Source organism: Folsomia candida, unplaced genomic scaffold (assembly GCF_002217175.1).
Source record: "Folsomia candida strain VU population unplaced genomic scaffold, ASM221717v1 Fcan01_Sc003, whole genome shotgun sequence".
Lineage (NCBI taxonomy): Eukaryota > Metazoa > Arthropoda > Collembola > Entomobryomorpha > Isotomidae > Folsomia > Folsomia candida.
The window spans coordinates 11,194,275-11,215,018 of NW_019091195.1; the positions used below are offsets into that span (position 1 = coordinate 11,194,275).

Genomic DNA, 20,744 nt, shown 5'->3' on the forward strand with positions numbered 1-20,744 from the left:
TGGAGACTATATAGACTTTTTTATTATTAATAATGCATGGATTTATCTCACTCGTCAGGCAAACTGTAATTGAAAGGGATTTTTGTATAAGAAAATATTTGCCAAACATAATAAACAACAACACTCAGATTTGAGAGCCAATTACTTTGTCCATATTCATGTCACATTATGTCACGATTCACGATAAAAGTCTGCAAGTCACACGCCGTTTTATTCATCACGAGTCAACCGAGTTTTTCCACTCAAAATAGCTTTTCCCATACATGTACGTACATACAGTCCGCCGGAAGCGTTGATTTTGTTCTGATTAAAGGAATACATTGCTCAGAAATATGGAAGTGCTTGAGGCAGTAACACACGACAACCACAAGGGAGATTGACTACACTATTAGCATACGTTGATTTTGATGCTTATTTATTATTTTGGGTGTGATTCTATACAAAATGAAGTCATAAAACTCTATCATCAAGCCATCACTCCCCACAAATCACGAGAGTGGATGAGATTTGTCGGTTGAGCATGCGGAAGTCGTTCACTCATCTTTTTCACTCAAGTGGCTGACGAGGAGGAGTTTCTACTACTGATGACAACAACGAATGCACAAATTGGTGAAAATCACCGAAATATTTATTCAAGGAGCTTTCTATCCCTTTCTGCCTGTGAGGATTGTTGATTTGGAATAATTTGACTAGAATGAGAGTCATTAGTGGAACAGAGTCGAAGGAATAATTTTTGGCTGGCTGGCTTTTTATAATGATAATCTCTTTTTAACTCTTTCACTGACGGGAATAATGTGGAGAGCCAAAGGCCAAAATAAATTGGAGCTGGCGTCATAACACATGACCGTAGTGTACTCGTGTTCAAAGGGAAATAAAGACATCATTCCACATGCCAAATTAACCACGAATGGCTCCCATCACAAATAAAACATTTCTCAAACACACTTTCACCAATTCCTCGTAGACACCGCTCTTTATCTAACAAACACTTATTGAGACCACGACGACTTACAACTAACAAATATGTAACTTGTCTGGGGAGTTTTGATTCATTTAATCTACTGGATCATAATTTGCATGCTTTCTTTTTTGTTACAGAGGACGATGCTACATATTTATTATTACGTGGTTTTGCTGCTTTCTCTTTCATTTCGCATTTTCTCTTTTTACATTTGACTTGCTCTCTCATCAGCGTTCAATCACGATTGACAATTTACAATCCGAGTCCCACAAAAGACTACGAACATTTACAAAGTTTAACCCCTTTGTGTACGACAGACTGCTGAGACGACTAGACGACATAATGATATACTTACTACAAGAGAGTTCAAATCTCCAGACGTTCACTACTCCATAAATAGATATTCAAGCAAAAGTGGAGTTATACAATTTTCAAACGAATTGTCAAGAGGAGAGAATCTTTTTTTTTACAAATTGGGATCATGGCCGTTGGTGCAGCCACTACTGGAGTGAGACATGTTCGAGTGGGGAAGTTGAGAAAAGTGGAATTCTGGAACCATTGACTGGAACATTATGCAGGCGAGGGTGGGGTTGGTTTGCATGACTTTGTACAGATGTGAGAAGTATGTGGAGCTGTCAACGGGGGAAATTGGGGGAGACAATGGAGGAGCCGCCTTTGTCGTCGTCGTCGTCGTCGTCGTGGTGGAGTACAAGTGGAAATTGGATCCTGGGGACGGGTGGGGAGAGTCGTCCTCCTTGCATCTCGGAGAGGGGGAGGAGTAAGTCAACGCTTTCGGGTCCCCAGACAGAAGTTGCTGGCTCTGGTTCTGTCGTTTCCACTTTGTCCTGCGGTGACAAATTCAAATTCTTTATCATGACTATATTAACTAATACATGTGTGATTACATCTGTATATGCATAGCACAGCGTACGTAATGTCTCACCACTCACCTGCGATTTTGATACCAAGTTTTTACTTGAGTTTCTGACAACTGGAGTAATTCTGCAACTTCCGATCTATCCGCTACACTCAAGTACTTTTGTAGTCTGAAGCGCCTTTCGAGGAACGCTAATTGAGAATGGGTGAAAGCTGTTCTTCTCCTTCGAGACTTTTTCACTCCGCCCGATCCTTGATCTTCGCTAAGGTCACAGTCACTTGGACCTCGTCTCAAAATCTCAACTCGATCACTTGCAATGAGATCTTTGATAAGAAATGATGATTTGACAGACATTGTGCCCTTTAAATATCTCACAAGAGTACTTCCAACTCTGATGATATGCAAATCGTGAAAAATAGCAAAGTGTTTGACAAAATGAGAAACAATTTTAGCAGAAACCTTGAAAATGCTGATTGATGTACAGAGTGATGGATCGTTTGAGTGAAAGTGAGACGCTCTCCTAAAAGTGTGTCTTTATTTATGGAAATGCTGAAAATGATCGTCAATTGTCTGGTGATGGGGTTGGTGGTGATGGCATAAGTGGCATTTTATTCAGGGAAATGGAAAATATCCTAGTTTCATGCAATCTCTTCCAATTTTGGGTATTTGCTTTCACTCGGGGTGTAGCTTAGGTGGAGGAGGTTAGTTGGTGAGCAGGCAAGCGCTGCAAGCCCAACTCCCCGCCTTTCTCCACCACTCCCAGAGCCATTCACGTCAGTTTAGAGGGGAAACACATTAGGAAAATCGTTTTCACTCACGCCTCGCACCGCAGAAATCCACGTCCTCCAATTATTGAGAGCAAAACAGTGAAAGTCGTGTCATTTCTTTCCCAAAGAAGGAAGAACCCTTCACCACAAATATGCAGATGCTCAATTTATATCAGCAATTGTAGATAGCATCAACCCGTATTATAGTGTACATAATATTTTTACTTGCACCATTACAAATAACGTGTTATTAACCCAGATTGGGAAATTTGAGACGGAATTTGAAAAATGATCACCCAAAAATTACAGAATGTGATTTTTACATGTTATAGGCATATCTCGATGTAACGTCACTCATTTTTAACCGAGCTTGTGTCCGTCTTGTACCGGTGGGGGTTATTTAAGCGTATTTATTTAATTGAAGGATCCCATTTTGCCACACTGGTTTTACAAATCAGCAGAAAAAGCTTATATAGATCAAAAGTTATGGTTCTTACGGATGTACAAAACCATCCCAACTTACGACTCATTCTTATATTCAATTCAAACGCAACAATAACAGCATAGCATAAAACTTTCTCCATACACTATGGATATCTGCTTCCAAAATTGATTTAATCCACAATATAGTGGAAAAGTACCTAATTGACCTTGGCTTATTATGCACAGTCGATTTTTCTATTATTATCACGAATTACACGTTTCAAAATATTAAATTAAAATCTCGTCTCTCGTCATCTCTCATTTGCCATCTCTGTACATGGACGAGGACAAAATGAGACTTCGCTGCCTATGTATTCTGGAGAACCCGGCATCAGTTGGAATGTTGTTGTTCTGGAACATTACAGATGGATTGCAGCAGCCAGATTACTTTTTTCCCAGCAGCCAAGAATCAACATTCTTATGGCCACCATTATCTTTTCAGTCTCACGTATAATTCAGAATAGGCCATTGTTATTTGCAAGATCGGGAGTAATCAGTTTACTCCAACAACCTGGTAGTTCAAGAAACAATTTGTCGACTACGCAACAAAAACCACGCACACCATTTCAGCAGATTGAGCGACAGTTTGACAAGGTAAACTTTTAAAAATATCAAGCAATTATTACTTCCCCATTGTCACAATTTCTTTGCTTACTTTCCTACAATGTCAATCTACTACCACTTGACTCACTGTTCATTATGCTATACATACATCCAATCTACAAATTTAGCTTTTGTGAAGAATGTGGATTGCAATTGTGGCAATAAGATTCGAAGAGTCGAAGAACGAACAACATATGCGAAGCTCTCTCGTTGCTGAGTTATCAAATTGTTGTCTAATATTGGAAGAAAGTGAAACTATTAACCGTATTTCTGCTGTTCGGCCTTTACATAAAACTGCTGTATCAGTTTAATAATTTTTAGCAGACTATTGCAAAGCACTTACAATGGTTATTAATAAGTTTTATTGGAAAATCTTTCTGGTTTGCAATGTAAGATTAATGTATCGTGTTGCATTTAGTTAGTAGTACCAAATAGTAGCTATAAATGAAATGATATGAATACTTTGCAGGTTGCTTCTTTTGCTACTGCAACTAAAGTAAAACTCGTTGGCGAAATGGAGAAAGAAAAAATTGTACCGGAAGTTGTAGGTAAGTTAATTTAGTTATATACCTTTCATACATCATGACATGAATTATGTATAAATATACATAGAAATTAAAATAACCCTAATTTTTAGATCAAGTCCCGAAATCCGTTTTGGTTGTTAAATATGGAAGCAATGAGGTCAAGTTGGGTAATGTGCTTACGCCGACCCAGGTGCAGAATCCACCCACAGCTATTGACTGGGAGGCTGACTCGAACAAGTTTTACGTTCTCTGCATGACGGGTATATACATTTGTTTTGATACCTAATTCAGACGATTTGCATTCATGCTAAATAGTTTCCTTTATTTACAGATCCGGATGCTCCCAGCCGAAAAGACCCCAAGTTCAGGGAATGGCATCATTGGCTTGTTGGAAACATACCTGGTAAAGACATCTCCAAGGGCGAAGTGCTCAGCGAATATGTGGGCTCGGGCCCGCCTGAAGGTAAACTAATAGTGCCAAAAATTGTTAATACTAACAAGTATTAGGAAGACCTTGGTTTACTTTACTGTGTTTGATAAATAGGGACAGGACTGCATCGCTACATTTTTTTGGTTTATGAACAACCCAAAACATTGACATTTGATGAAAAGCGACTTACCAACCGATCCGGAGATCATCGTGGAAAGTTTTCTATTCGAAATTTTGCAAAAAAGTATGCGTTGGGGGAACCCGTTGCTGGAAACTTTTACCAGGCAGAATGGGACAGCTATGTCCCCAAGCTATATCAGCAATTGAGCGGAGAATAGACTCGTTCCAAACGTCTGACCTATATTTGAAACTCTTTCACTATTATGAAGTAGCATGTAGTCCTACGCATGTCGAAAAGGTATCAAAGCTACATATGCCAATTATCAATAATTGTCGAATTATATCATTCAGAATAAAAGTAATAAATAATATTGGCAACTAATTGAACCAGCATTTAGAAAAGAAAATACTTTATTTATAGAGTTCGCAGAATTGAAGAGTAGAGTATTTTTTTACATAGGATGAGAGAGTATTTAGATAGGTGACAAATTTAATATAACAGATGACAGAGTGTAGAAAGATCAGGCTGTAGGTAGAAGAGGAGGAAAAATGAAACGGAAAAGTCAGAGTAGTAGTCGTAATACAGGTCATCGCGCTTATCCTTGGTATCCTCCGGCTTGATATCCTCCCGCTCCGTAGCCTAATCCAGGATCAAAATTTAATTTAAATTTCGTTGAAAACAAAATATTTTTAGCACTTTTGTTCTAACCCGCTTGATGTGCAGCTGAGCCCCCAGCAGCGCCGTATTGCCCAGCGTTAACGCTAAAAATTTATATCTTTGTTTTTATATGAAAATTTAAGGAATATGAGTAGCCACACTTACGCTCCGTAGCTTCCTTGGCTTCCCTGGGCAGCGTTAAGGCTGTTACTGTTACCGAATTGACCAGAAGACTAAAAAATGTATAATATTAAATTAGATACCAAGAAGAAAGAATGACTTTTTACATAGCTGGAATCTAGCAGGCTTATTTCTTACCCCTTGACCACCGGCAGATCCTTGTGAGTTATCGAAAGAGTTGGCATTTCCGAAAGACTCGCCGTACGTGTTGGAGGATCCAAATTTGTTGCCGTATGCAGAGTTGCTGCCAGCATTTCGGGATCCCTGCGCACCGTATGAACCTTGGGCAGCAGCTCCGTAGTTATTGGAGGCAGCGTTGAGGGCACTCCCTTGGCTACCTTGAGCTTGAACGGCGTTCAAATTGGACGCACCAACGGCGCCGTATTGTGAAGCACCAGCATCATACCCACCAGCCCCATATCCAGAAGCACCATATCCAGCAGCTGGGGCACCATACCCTCCTGGGGCTCCATACCCTCCGGGGGCACCATATCCCCCACCACCAGCAGCAGCAGCAGCACCAGCAGCTATTTATAAATATTTAAAAAATTAGTATTCGGTTGATGGACTACGATGATGAAGACGACTTGCCTGCACCACCACCAAGTCCTCCCATGCCCCCTGCGGCACCCGCAGCAGCAGCAGCACCTGCGCCTCCGCCTCCCCACTGGGGTTTAGCGACAACAGCGCCGAAGAGAGCGAACAAAGCAATCCACTTCATCATCTTGTGGCTAGCCTGAAATAGAAATTTTGAGTCGGTCCATTAGTTAAAATTCTTAATCTGACTGAACCACCCATCATGGGGTGTGTGGGTTGGGTGGAGTCCCTTACTTTTAGTTTGCAGGAGTTTGATAGAAAAGGGGTGGTGGTGTTATTGCTGCGAAAGCTGACGGAATAAGTCGGATGGTTTATCACAACTTGTGCAGCCTTTTTATACGGGAAGCCATTCCCTGTTTCATTTTATGAGGCTCATTAAACTTTCGAAAAGACACGTTTCAAATGCGGAGAAATTTGGAACAAACAATAGAGTTCCGTAATTCAATGTAAAAAAAATGCCTGCAGAATAATGGGCAATCCGTTTATCGGGAGAAATTACGTCTCATATGAGGCCATATTCTTGGGTTATGTCATGTATCAATAGGCAATAAAACGTATTGGACCGCAGGTTAGTAAAAATATCGTAGCCATTTGTGTAACCCCAAGTTTCGAGATTACGAAACTCGAGTAATGGAATTATTCTTATTCCAATTACATGGTCATACGTATTCCACTACCACTTTTTTGCAGAACAATTACTGAAGGTTTTTTTAAAAATTAATTGTAGTAATAACCTTATGAAATTACAACGTCATGCAGTAAAACAATGAGAACGGACGTCACCCAGACGTGCGTATTATCAACTAAATTTTCCTTATGAAATCGATTAAATAAGGCAGTAACGTAACGTAATGTAATGCCGTCATGGTCATTCCGCGGATGTCCATTGTCATTAGCATCCCGGTCAAATCGGTCATAAGCTTTTTCTGGTGCCGTCTTAAACTAATCATGCAGAGTCCTATTTATGTTACATATTATATCCATCCTATTGTTATCTCACGAATTTGCTAGCTTTGGTTCTTGATGAAATCATCCATAATAAACCTAAAGCACTACGGAAGGGAACATGGAACGGATGGACAACTGGAAATAACTTTCATGAATTATTCAAGCATCACCATCAAACGCAGATATATGATTGTGATTCACAATTTGTGAAGGCTGGTGAGGAATTTGTGAGGAGGTTCAAGTTGAGTAATGATGAATCATTTATTCCTGCTGACCGTATACTTAAAATAACGGATAGGAATTGCGTGAATTATGCATAATTGATGCGAATCCTAAGGATAAATATAATGCGAGTGGACGATGACGAGTTGATGACATCCGACAAACTTTCTTGCAACGCCCCTCCGACTGAATATTTGTGAATTCCAGCCTGCTGGTTGTAATGGAACGCAAAACGTGGAATTGATCCACTATTTTGACAGCCTCTGCTCCTTCTTCCTTCCTGCCTGCACTGGACGAAATTCATCACAACAAATACAAACTAATCTATTTAGCTTTACTATAATCTGTTCTTCGTTGCCCATCCATCCCTACACCAATTAAGTAATACTCGTATGATGATCCTTCCTTGATGGGCTTCAAGTCACGACAATAATATTATCAGAGGGGAAGACTCAAGTAAGTTGGTTATCTGCTAAGCAGATTCTGCTTTGTTATTTAAATAATACGCCCTGTATTTTTTTAATCGATACTTAATTGTGTACATAAAGATCCAAGTTAAGGTAATTGTTAAAGTAACCTAGCTGTGTCGTAAATTACTAGACTGGTAGACTATATTGGGAAAAGGTGTAAAGGCAGGTATTAATAACCATTATTGATTCTTAATTAATTATTTAAAAATTCGCACTTGTATTATCTGTATAACTATTGGTGGGTTGGGAAATGAATAAAACGGTGCTAGGTCTTTAGGGTTTGAAAATTAAAGAACCGGAGATTGATGACTTAAAATGGATAGAAAAGTGCGATTGTAGCATGAGTTTTGATGATGACTCATTCCTTTTACTCGATATATTTATTTTATTCGCTTTTTAATCCGTCGTGCAATCCTTGATTGGCAAGTGTCGACTTTGATTCAACGTTTTTTTGATAGGGATTAGCATCATAGGAAATGTCAGTGGTGTGGTACATGTAACTTTGTATGAATAACATGTGATGAAGGATTGTGGTTATTCGATTATAGATTAACAGGGATGGATGGTGCTGCGACCACCAGGACGGGTGATGACGAGAAAGATGATTGCCATACAGTTCCAATTAATGACACAAGGAAAGTCCTGCAAGTTGATGCAGATCTTAAATTGCCAATACAGGACAAAGAGCTTCTAGTTGAATTAAGTGGTAATTCGCAACCGGTGCTGCAAGCCAATAATCAACAAGTAATACCTGTGAGAGAGGAAGAAGACTTTATCATATTCCATGGTGTCTCTTATCTTGGTGCATCCAAAATCCATGTAAACTAATATTTTTATAATATTCGCATTCGCCTCAATCTAATATGAGTAAAAACATTTAATGAGTTTGGAACTTTTCTTATTTTAGGAAGCTAACAATGAGCTCGAAATTCAGAAAATAATTTCATTTCTAAATGAAGCAAGTGATTCCTGTATTCAAGTTTCAGTAGCAGTACCGTTCTACTCGGATGGGGAAGTTGTGTAAATATACATAATTGCAAATTTGTTAATTCATTATAATTGTCATTAAAACCGGCAACTACTATGATTATATTTTTGTATTTTGTAGGGTATACGAAGAGGAGGATCAATCTGAAATCTCACGGTTTAAAATCAATCAAATTATATTTTTTGCAAGAGGCGACAATTCAAACAGTGACAGCAGTTGCTTTGCATTTACCTGTTCTCATGGGAAAACTCTCAATGAAGCCATTTTCCAATGCCATGCATTCCGATCTGATGTAAAAGATGCGGTAATATAATAAAACATGAAAAAATATGTTACACATTATTGAATTATTAAGGCATGCATAAATCTATATTTATTTTGTTGTGCAACTACTTATTATTTAGGTTGGAAGAGTATATCAGAGCTTTTCGAATGCTTTCTCAGGCCCCAAACGCGTCGCAGAAAACCTAGTGACGACAATGAGCGCTGTTTCAGATGACACGCCAACTACGGGATCTCATGAATGTTCAATATTTGAGGTTTCTCTTGAAATGAAAGAGGACGATGGAAAAGTAAGTAAAATCAAATTCAGTACAATACGTGCATATTTCAAGATTTGTTGTTCAATATTATTTAATGTTTTTTCCTTATTAGGGAAATTTCCACTTGGTTCCTCGCTCCTCTTATTTCAAGTTGAAGAGTTTTGTCTCAAAGCAAATTGTCCTAACCATTCAACAGATCTCCCACAGTTCACCAGAACAGGAGTTAATTGTTGAGAGATGCTTTGGAATTTTGTTCTGCTGTGGAAGATTTCTGAGACCTTCGGACTTACAGCTTTGTGAAATGCTGTCATATTCTCGCGGTGTCGACAAAAAGTCATACGTTGTTACTGGTCAGTGGGATTGCAATGATCCTGCATTTCAGCCCCTTAATCAAGAGACGCCCAAAGAATCATGCATTTTCTTCAGCGTAGCAGTTGATATTGTCTTAAAGGTTCTCTTCATGGATAAAAATAATAGCCTAGATTTAATGGTCTCACTTAAAAAATTGATACTTTGATGTTTAGAATGTACAAGAACCTGTCAGATTTACAGTAAGTGTAAACATTAGTAACAATCAATTACCATTTGTAATGCTCATTATAATCAACATTTACTCTCTTATCAGATTGAAAGTAAAGCAAGAGTATATCCACCAACAGAAAAGTTTTGGGTATTATCTCGAAAACATCATGTTACACAACAATTTCAACTGACATTAGAAAGAGTAAGTGAATTTGACATTTAAAGAATTTAAAGAATTTTTTAATGAAACATAAATTCAACAATTATGTTGTTAGGTCCAGGATAGCACAAAACTTGTCTACAAAGTTAAAAACTGCACTGCTATGGGCGAAGTTGAAAAGAGCAAACTAAACTTGAATTTGAATTTCACTTCATTCATTCGGTCTTCGAGTATTGGTTCAATTGAGTTAGAAACACCGACGAGTAAAGACGAAGAGGACTCTGGTTAGTTGATTAAGCAAAATTTATTTATCATTGTTAGATACATAATTACTTTGAAAACATGATTATCTTCAGCAGATGATGATGATGAAGCACTTCCAAGTGGGCAAATTTTTGGAAGTACTGAAATTTCTGACGAACAAATTGCTGTGTGGAGTGATATTCTAAAAATCTGGCCAGTGGATTCGCCACGTCCGAAGCAGGTTGAAATTCACGTGAGATCGGGAATTCCAGACACAATGAGAGGAAACATGTGGATGAGACTTGCTAATTGTGATGAAATGGAAATGCTCGAGTTGTATAAGACATTGATAAGCAAAGAGTGTTCCAGTGATGATGTAATTAGAAGAGACATTCACCGCACTTTTCCTGCAAATGAATTCTTCCAGTCGGGAAATGGCCAGGAACTTTTATTCAAAATTTGTCATGCTTATGCAATTTACGACGTGGATGTAGGATACCTACAAGGAATCAGCTTCATTACAGCAGCACTGCTTTTGCAAGTATGTATGTATGTATATGCTGTAATTGTACAATGTCGTATTTTTTACAAAATTATATTTAAATTATTGACAGATGCCGGAAGAACAAGCCTTCTGTTTGTTGGTGAAGATAATGTTTGGCCATATAAATCTTCGCAATTTGTATTTGAATGAGTTTGATAATTTGCACCAACACTTGTATCAACTCGAAAAACTTATCCAAGTAATACGCTTTCCTGTCATTATACTTTTATCTAACATTGTAAAACTTATCAAATGTATTTTCCAGGACCAGATACCAGAACTATCTGTACATTTTCGTGAAAGCGGAATTGAACCACACATGTTTGCCTCACAATGGTTTCTTACGCTGTTTTGTGGAAAATTCCCATTGGATTTTGTGTTTCGAGTGATTGACATTATATTGCTCGACGGGTTTAACACTGTTTTTCAAATAGCAATTGCATTACTGATGGTAACCTTACATTTTTGCTAATGTTAATAATTAATCCCGTATATTTAATACGCTGTTGTAAATCGCAGGCTGCAAGGAGAGACTTACTAACCTTGGATTTTGAAGGAATATTGCGTTATTTTAGAGTCATTTTGCCAAAGAAATACAGATCCGCAGACGCTACAAACTTGTTAATTCAAAGTGTTTATAGCGTGAAAGTAAAGAAATCTAAATTGAAGAGGTATAAGAGAGAATTTGACACCATGAAAGAACACGCCAGAAATTCTGTGGACTCAATCTCAAGATTATCAACGGAAAATAAGCTGCAGAAAGAAGACATAATGAGATTTGAGTATCTCGTAACAAACTTGGTTCTTTCAAAAACAAGTACAGATGAACGTTGTTTTCATCTTGAACAAGAGCTTCATAAGATTAAATTAGATCTAAAAGAGAAGGAAGAAATCAATTTGAAATTAGAAGAAGAAACAAACTCGGTAATATTACTTATACATGACTTCAATAATTGTGTAATTAATCCTTATAAATTTGGGTTTTCTTTATAGGTAAAGGACTTGTTTCAACGAGAATTGAAACGAAGTGAGGACGATATTTGCAAGAAGGACAGCATAATTTCTGAATACAAACAGGTAAATCTTACATATGTAATTCTTCGTCAATTATTGAAAATGGAATACATGAAAAGCAATGAAAAAAATCTCTTCATTTTTTCATGTATAGATCTGTTCGAAACTTAGCTCTCAAATAGCTACGGAGCAAAAATTGTCTAGAGAAAGAATGTTGTTTTTTCAAACAAATCTTTGTCCTCCATGCTTCCAATTCGCATCCTGTGCAATCAACATTGCCTCAAGTGGTAAAACAAATGGAGATTCTACTGAATCAGGTGCTGGTGACAGGCCACTTGAAGATATAGTTAAACCTTTAGAAAATGAGCTAGCCAAGACAAAAATTGCACTTGCTGCAAGTGAGTGTGACAATGATGATACCAAACATAAGCTAAGTTTGGCTCTTGCAGAATTAGAAACTTATAGAAATAGTGGTGCAGCATCGACATGGTTATGGAAGAATTTGTCTAACAAAAAATGATGCCCTGACCGTGATTGAATCTCCGTCCAACAAAAGGTGGGAATTACGTAACTTTGTAATCGTGCAAACTTTTAGAAACTTTTTAAGAACTAAAAACATGCCCTCGAGATTCATTTTACAAATGTTTATAACTGTATATATAAGTTTGTAAAAGTTTACAAATTTTTAAAGTTACGGAAGTTTCCTATACTAATCTTGATTTTTTTGTGTAAACTATCGACAAATAAATTCGGTAGAAAAATTACTTCTTTCTAACCATTCTGACCATTAAAAGGTTTCTAACAATAGTTGTTGATACTTTCTCATTACTATATACATGCTACCGCATACGAAGACTGTATGTATGTAGTTTAGATATGGTATCATTCCACTAAATATATTTTATTTATTGATCTTGTATCCTGATTCCATATTTACAATATGTATACATAAAATTCCACTAATTTAAGACAAAAATGTTAAAAAATTGTTGTTAGAAAACAAACCAAGAACAAATAAACCCTAACCCTTCATATAAGTAGTCGATAACTCCAATTTATTGTTATATTTAAGCATTTACTGGTTTTCATGTTCTTTACCGACTTCATACGACGTACTTAATGCCAGAGTCAAGTGCAGAACTTTATTATTATCTGTTTCAAGCATGTTGTTTTTAGTATTTTGTCAAATTGGCTTGCACGCCAGCGTGAGAACGAGGATGGAGAGGTATCAAATTCGAAGCATGTAAACTACTCATTCATTTATGTTTGATTTTAGTAAATGGAGCTGAAATTGGAGTATGGATATTTTGCCAACCAACATTTTTATTACTCTCTCAACTATTGTCACTCGACTCGATTATATAAAATGAAATTTAGATACTTGTTCTTTCAGCCACTGAGTAATGGATACCCTCGCTTTGCTGAAAGTCGAAACGAATTCAAATTGCCACTTATATTGACGACATCATTATATGCATGGCGTCTTACCAAACTATTCATGTATTTCCAGGAAGATTTATGTACTTTGTGTTTCAGTCATCTCTCCATTATTCCTCATATCCAAACTGCGTGTCATTTGTTCATCGGTGCTTAATACAAGTAGTAATACCATTTTTTAAAAGATTTTATCAAGTTCACCTCCACCAACACTTCCGCTCCAATGCCAAAAACTAGTGAGCAACGAATCCTTACATATGTACCTATATTCCTCCTCATGAAATTCAAATTCGATCGAATAGCCTTGTCCCGTCACTCGAGATGGAAAAGAATTGAAACATGGATCTGTCGTTTATATTCCAAAGTCACTACATGAAATGTGGAGACCGTCCATCTTAAATTTCATCTTGTATTCCTTAGCATATTTTGACATCAGACTTCTCCGTCATATGTACATACATACCCAACGGATCATTTCAAAGTAAAATCGTCCCTACATAGCACCAACCATCCTCATCCTGTTCCTTCCTACTACATCATATGTTAATTATCTTATAGTTTTTATTCAATTGGATAGTGCAATATTTTATTTTTCCCATTTGTCTACCAAACATTTTTGGGAACCGGGAACATTGACTGGTATGAATAAAACCAGGGAAATCCTCCAAGGAAACGGGAAAAGGGAAAGGCATTTGCCTGAGGGAAAGTCTCTCAGGTCAAGGCTATTGCCCCTTTTCGTATGAATAAACTTTTGCCTTTCTCGCCAGGCAAATCCCCCTGGTTTCGGGCAATTCCCCTAACTTTAATTACTTGTAATTAAAATAATACCATCGCAACTAAGACAAATGCATTTTCCAAAATTTCTGACCATGTTTTTGATCAAATTCTTAAAGAAATGTACCCCTAGTGACCCCCACTGGTTTGTGATGTTGGTTAAAAAAGCTGAAATTCGGTATGGTACAGGCTAATCTCAGAATTGCAAAAATTAAATAAATTTCAGTGTTGTATATGAGTGTAGGTATTTGATTTCATGTGTTTGAAAATGTATTTGATTTTTTGAACACCCTCCAAACTCAATCAGAGTATTCCGAAAAAACCATCTTCAAATACTAGCCAAAAAATCCAGTTTTCTCGGAATTTACAAACTCTTGTACGATTTTAGTCCCAGTTGTCGTACAGTTGACAGTTGTTTTATAATATCCAACATCAAACTTATTTTTGAATTTTTATAGATTTTCGAAATTTTCCTAACCAGGAAAAAAATTAAAATTCTAACCTCCTAACTTTGTATAGACCTAAAAATCATCTAATTTTTGTAAGAAAAACCTACGGCGATGAACAGGTTTCAAAATCGCCTTTAAATGGAAGAAGGGAAAGTTGAGACACGAAAATTCGAGTTTAAAACCCGCACGCAATAGACCCTTAAAAGATTAATAAATGAGCGAAAGCGGAATTTTTCAAAAAAAAAAATTTTGGAAAATTTTCAACATTTGCAATTACATAAGTGCATTTAATATGCAATTTGGGAGATACCGGTAGCTTGACCAGTTGGATATCGAGCCCGAAATTTGAATTTAAAAAAGTTTCAGAAAACATTTTCAGGTTTTTAATGAAAATATAAAGTACATTTTTTCGATGTCGATAGCAAATAAAAATCTGCATATTTTTGTCGATAAATCTTGTTTTGTAAGTTTTAAGGCCCTAACATGTCCAACTAGTGTCCAACGTTCATAAAAGGTGCAGCAGATGCTTAAAAACTAAGTTTTACTGGTAATTCCGTTAGTTAGGGTCAGCATAATAGCTGATCGGTAATTTTTGGGGAGATTGCCTGAAGGAAAGGCTTTCACCTTGGTTTTATTCATACAAAAGTCCCCGTCTCCAGGGAAAATCTTGAGGTTGAGGGAAAGGCTATTCCCTTTTTCCTTTCCCTCGGGGAAAAGCAAATGCCTAAATTTTTATTCATATAATTACGGGCATTTCCCCGATTTTTTCCGGAAAAAGGATTTCCCTGGTTTTATTCATATCACCCATTCTCTGTTACCTGCGTCTTTTGTCAATGTGGAGGTTTACATGGCATGAATTTAAGAAATTCGTCGCATTTTGCATTGTTTAATGAACGAGCATTATTCAATGAAATTATATTTTCCAAGGTCCTGAATTTTACTTAGTTACGTGTATATATAAGGTTAACTCATTTGATGGTAAATTTTGTGACCGAGAGCTTGGGACGAGTTTGGGATTATTTTAGGAGAAAAATACGTTGTTACGTGAAGTTAGGGCAATTTTGAACGTAAATTTATGAAATAATGACGATTATCACTGCCGGTGGTGGTGGTCAAAATTGATTATTTCTTGAGTACATTTCTTGAGCAATATGAATTTGGATGAAGATGAGGAAGAAATTCAGAGGGATAGCGAATAAGAATTTGAGCTTCCTCCCGACCAGCGGAAGCTGATCTGGAAACGATCAGTTCCATTTTAAACTCTCACCAATTTGACACCAAGGGGACGTTCGTAAACTTCGTAACGCAAGGAGGGGTGGGTGGGGGTAAGGGCCCAATGATATCGTGCCTATGTAAAACATGTTAAAGGGGGTGGGTGGGTGTCCAGAAAACCAAAAATTTGCGTTATGAAGTTTACTAACGTCCCCCAATTTGACGATATTTACATTTGAAATCTATTAATTATGCTGGCTACAAATGTGTAGGTAAATTTTTTTTCCCACAAAATGGAAAATTATTTATTAACATAAACATTGATAAAGTATGAAATACACTTAGTTGGCTTGGGGAGTAGAGGAAAAACCCGATGTTGGTGGGTTGGGAAAACCTTTACTTGATCCGGATAGGCGTCCGAGATCACCATTCGGCCCCTTACAGGATTTTTGTAAATAAAACGACCTATCATTTAAAATATAAAATAATTCTTCTAATCCTCGTTGACTGGGGACAGCTCCCATGATTGATGCCGCATTCCCGCGTTGAACTGCCAAACTGATCCGTTGAATGAGAAATGTTGTTGACATTGGTCCAGTGACATCCTTCATCCTCCTCCCAACATCTTGGATGAACTTCAACCCTTCCATCCCCCATACTCCTGATGTCTCGACAGCCACCGGAACAAAGATATATTGTTTTTCAAGTTCAGAGTAAAGTTTGTGTTTTTTGGTCTCGGCTAGTTTTGCTGCTGTGCCAGCATGTCTAAGTGTGTGAGAGAGATAAGAGGGGGCAAAAGTGTCTGTACATGTAAAGTCCCATATTAGTGAGCGTCCCTGTTTGTAAGGTATTAGTGTTAGACCATCCGGTCTTTTTCCATCTGTCCTACAACACCCTAATGGTTCCCTAATGCTTGGTATGTCTGCAGAAATTAAGGCTCTCTTTATTATGTCGTTACATTGTGTATGTCGAGAGTGCCTGCCAGCACTTTTTTTACATGAAAGGCCATGTAATCCTAGTTCATCTATTTGTGTACCACAAACACATTTATGGGGGAAACACAATTTTAAACCTAACCTCAAACCAATTGCAATCCTAAAGGAATTATCGTCTAAAAGTGTGCCTAAATTCCTGGATGGTAAAGCTTGCAACCATGCACCTGACTCTTTTGACCGAGATGCCAAAATCCTAGCGGTATTAATTGGGGTGGTGGATGAATCCAGGATACGTGAACATACTTGATTAAAAATTGGGATTTCCCATGATGATTGAATAGAGGAAATTGTACTGCGAGGTAGTTCATCACAACTAATCGACTTCCACAAGTCTTGCGCCTCGGTCACAAGTGAATCGGACAAAGCAGTGACATATGAGGGCAAAATTAAAGAAACCAAATCTGTAGTGGCAAATGAAGATGCAAGGAAGCATGGAGTTGCTAAAGTTTTCGATTGTTTAATTCCCAAACCTCCTAATTTAACCGGCAAAGCTATTTCTTCTAGAGATAGAGGATTAATTTGGCAGTTTGTAATCTGTTCTAAAGTATCATGGAGCAAAGAATCGAACTCTTCTAGCAAGTGAGGAGATTTAAAAATTGGGGCTGCCCTCAGTAGGTATACTAATCGTGGAATCGCTAAAGAATGTTTCAAGAGATAATACGCAATATGGTTGGGAATGGAGTTTAATCGACCTGCCATATTAGAAAAAGCGTTAATCTTTTTGCGAAAAACGTGCTCAATTGATTCATACGTTAAAGGTGCACCTAAAAGTTCAGCATTTTCCTGAGTCATACATGAAATACCTGGTGCAGCTGATTGGAAAGATTCTAGTATACATTGCGTGTTGGTTTGTAGACCTAAAACTGAAACCTCACATTTATCAAAGTTTAATTCTAAACCTACTTCATTTGCACACGAGATAATATGTTTGAAATCGTCTAAAACTGTAGTAGGATCGCCACCTAATGTACCATCATCCAAGTACCACATATTAAATTCTGACCCTAAATTTGAAACGACTGGATGTAGAATCAAACAAAAAAGTGGTGGACCTAACGGATCTCCTTGTTGAACACCTCTACATGATTCAATTAAAGAAGAATTCCAGACAAGGCTGGATGAGAATCTATAGCACTGATTAATATAAGGATACAAGGTTGGTACAAGTTCGTGAACGGATGAAAGCAATTTCCCTCTATCCACCATATTAAAAGCATTTTTGAAATCTAATTTTTGAAATCTGTAGGTAAATGTAAATTGTATAGTAGTTGCATGCATAAATTTGTTTTTCTAAAATTTGCCCTCTCGTTATCATTACCATAACCGACTGTGCTCAAGAAATAATCAATTTTGACCACCACCACCGGCAGTGATAATCGTCATTATTTCATAAATTTACGTTCAAAATTGCCCTAACTTCACGTAACAACGTATTTTTCTCCTAAAATAATCCCAAACTCGTCCCAAGCTCTCGGTCACAAAATTTACCATCAAATGAGTTAACCTTATATATACACGTAACTAAGTAAAATTCAGGACCTTGATATTTTCTGAATTTCTAAACAATACAGGGTGGTTTAAATGTCAGGTTACAATGGAAAATTTGTCAATGGAAAAAATTCGCAAATCTCCATTAGTTACCGAAATTTTGCCTCTGAAATTCAATATTTTAAGAATTTGTCATCAGTGTTTTGATAAAAATTAATAAAAATAAAATTAATGAATTAATTAATTAAAATTAATTAATTAAAATTAATTTGTTAACAAAAGACTCAAACTAAAAGCTATAACCTTGTGCTTTTAGCAACTTGTGCTAAAAGCACAAGGTTACAAAAAAAAATAAATAAAAATGTCAATCCCAAATCCGTAACTAATGGAAATTTACGAATTTTTCCCATTGAAAAATTTTCCATTGTAATCTGACATTTAAACCACCCTGTATTTAAAACGAAACTAATTCTATGAATTGGAAGGAATGCTAGCTCACCAGAGCAGTCCCTGAGGATCGCAATTATGTATCTCCGCGATGATTGGATGCATTAAACCATTCATGTTTCATATTTTATGTGACATTTGATTTTATCGTTATTTGTGTTTTTGTTATTTCCAAACAGACAGAGACGAAATCTGAAAGCCTCAACTCAAATTGTACACACTACTCAAAGGGAGCATTTGAGAGCATGCATTCAGCGTTCACACACTGATGTAAATTGTAAAAATGTCGTTATTCACCTACTGAACTGTCAACTGAGTCAAACATTTGACAATAAAATGGTATGATCGAATTTCCATCTTACAACGCATATATTTAACGACCAATCTTCAGGCTCCGCATAACTTGATTACCGTATTTTAATACTAAATCCAATCACACTCAGTTTAATTTCTTTACGTCAACCAAAGAAATCTTAACTTGTGCTTTACTCCAATCATCAGCGTTTCATTTCTAAAATGCAATAGTTCGTTTCCTTCCATCATCACGCCCAGCGTTTTAAAGACCAATGACACCTTCCAAAGTCAAACAGTCAAGGTTGAACGTCTGCGTATATTTTACAGAATGGTTCGTACCAATGACCAAACTGACTCGATGAGCCGCACAATTCACTTAACGTTAATTCATCCTTGTGTCCGTAACATCCATCTTTTATACAATAATTAGCTTGTAGGTACATTAATGCGTATGTATGCATGCATATGTTTATGTCCATTTATACATTTCATACACACATTGAGAGAACCAAATGAATTAAGCTGAATTTTTCTAAATACTTATGTATGTTGTAATATTCAAGATATTTTCTTAAAAAACAGGATGTAGTATTCGATAAGATGTTATGCTTGAGTATGTATGTGTATGGATGCATGTATATTATCTATATGATCATCATTCATTGATGATTAATTGTCTACGGTGGTTAGTATGTATGTCCTCCTGTCCTTGTGACGTGTAGTTTTCATAAGTCGTGGACATGGACAGAGGTAATAGTAATGTCTGAACGTTTTTTAGAATCCCCACCCTGATTTCTTCAGTCTAAATATTATTGAGTGACATCATGTAATTTGCACATGTTCAATAATATTTCGTGTGACTGGCGTATCCACCACCAAATACGCAAGTTGTAAATAATTATTCAAAGGATGATAAGAAGTCAGACTATATTAATAATTTAAACCAGACTAAATCAGGACAAACATAAAAAAAGGAATCAAGTCGGCAGACAAAATTTGCTTGGTTTATTCCTTATCTGTCTCCGTCGGTAAGAAATAATAGCGATATTCACATGAGCATCATAATTAGAGTGATAATCTTATTTCAACAGCCGTGAAATTTGCAGTTATCATGTTTAGTTCATCCAAATATAATGACACGTCTCACAAGAAACCCTAATTAAATAGTAAAATACTCAGGCAGAAAAGGACAATGAATTGTTTGGCTTTTGTAAATACAAATGGAAAAACTGAAACTAAGAATAATAATACGTATGAAATATATTAATTGATTATTTATGTCATTTAATGATCTTGGAGTTCTGTCATTGTAGATAGTATTAGTGTGGACTTTTTCAGTCATAACTACGCTACTATCATAATAGATGGGCACAAGCTTGAATAAGAAAATGCGTACAAATATGACAACTTTTTCCCCATACACAAGAGTCCTGTCACATTCATGGGCATGATAATACTATAAAGCTTAACAGGCAGAATGAACTCATTACGTGTTTTGATGAGTTTGAGTGCAAAGGCTAATACTGTATTAGTAATACATATTTGGCTGGGATGCAATGCATATATTAATACATACTTTTAGAAGGAAAATTTCGCACATTCGTGACTTCCAAGAGTGAAACTTGAGTCAATCTGTCAAATTCCCTGACGAAATCATCGTCTCTCGATCCTGTTGTTGCTTTTGCTCCGTCGTCGCCGTCGTCGTGATCCTTGGAGAAGCAGTTGAGACGAGGTTGCAAGTCTGCTGCTGGAACTCCGTACTTTTTGTCTCACTTTCATCTCACTCACTTCC

General features: G+C 36.9%; 4 protein-coding genes across 8 annotated transcripts; 2 read left to right on the forward strand and 2 right to left on the reverse strand.

Annotated features, from left to right (window-relative positions):
- Positions 1-1,427: 1,427 nt before the first annotated feature.
- On the reverse strand, positions 1,428-2,192 carry LOC110846986 (barH-like 1 homeobox protein). The gene is made up of 2 exons (XM_022093824.1): positions 1,912-2,192; positions 1,428-1,806 (listed from the first exon to the last, which is right to left on the reverse strand). Exons 1-2 carry the CDS (start codon positions 2,190-2,192, stop codon positions 1,428-1,430), a joined length of 660 nt encoding a protein of 219 aa, XP_021949516.1.
- Positions 2,193-3,437: 1,245 nt separating this feature from the next.
- Positions 3,438-5,150, forward strand: LOC110847361 (protein D3). 2 transcript variants are annotated; one of them, XM_022094297.2, is made up of 5 exons: positions 3,438-3,682; positions 4,161-4,239; positions 4,329-4,478; positions 4,550-4,681; positions 4,763-5,150. In XM_022094297.2, exons 1-5 carry the CDS (start codon positions 3,509-3,511, stop codon positions 4,984-4,986), a joined length of 759 nt encoding a protein of 252 aa, XP_021949989.1. In that variant the 5' UTR covers positions 3,438-3,508; the 3' UTR covers positions 4,987-5,150. The 2 variants fall into 2 exon arrangements, with proteins under 2 accessions (XP_021949989.1, XP_035706524.1); XM_035850631.1 differs by lacking the exon at positions 3,438-3,682 and adding an exon at positions 3,856-4,080.
- An 11-nt stretch (positions 5,151-5,161) lies between these two features.
- Positions 5,162-20,657, reverse strand: LOC110847363 (spidroin-1). 2 transcript variants are annotated; one of them, XM_035850633.1, is made up of 6 exons: positions 20,529-20,657; positions 6,198-6,342; positions 5,745-6,133; positions 5,592-5,659; positions 5,478-5,530; positions 5,162-5,408 (listed from the first exon to the last, which is right to left on the reverse strand). In XM_035850633.1, the coding sequence occupies exons 1-6, from the start codon at positions 20,550-20,552 to the stop codon at positions 5,365-5,367; spliced, it is 723 nt and encodes a 240-aa protein (XP_035706526.1). In that variant the 5' UTR covers positions 20,553-20,657; the 3' UTR covers positions 5,162-5,364. The 2 variants fall into 2 exon arrangements, with proteins under 2 accessions (XP_035706526.1, XP_021949990.1); XM_022094298.2 differs by lacking the exon at positions 20,529-20,657 and adding an exon at positions 6,438-6,875.
- On the forward strand, positions 7,573-12,904 carry LOC110847190 (rab GTPase-activating protein 1-like). Of its 3 annotated transcripts, none has more exons than XM_022094071.2 (15): positions 7,573-7,829; positions 8,392-8,662; positions 8,751-8,863; positions 8,952-9,135; positions 9,236-9,403; positions 9,486-9,824; positions 9,898-9,924; positions 9,999-10,097; positions 10,171-10,339; positions 10,412-10,839; positions 10,913-11,041; positions 11,108-11,293; positions 11,362-11,766; positions 11,836-11,919; positions 12,011-12,904. In XM_022094071.2, exons 2-15 carry the CDS (start codon positions 8,402-8,404, stop codon positions 12,374-12,376), a joined length of 2,958 nt encoding a protein of 985 aa, XP_021949763.1. In that variant the 5' UTR covers positions 7,573-7,829; positions 8,392-8,401; the 3' UTR covers positions 12,377-12,904. The 3 variants fall into 3 exon arrangements, with proteins under 3 accessions (XP_021949763.1, XP_021949765.1, XP_021949764.1); XM_022094073.2 differs by having other exon boundaries at positions 10,415-10,839; XM_022094072.2 differs by lacking the exon at positions 7,573-7,829 and adding an exon at positions 7,861-8,009.
- Positions 20,658-20,744: the final 87 nt, after the last annotated feature.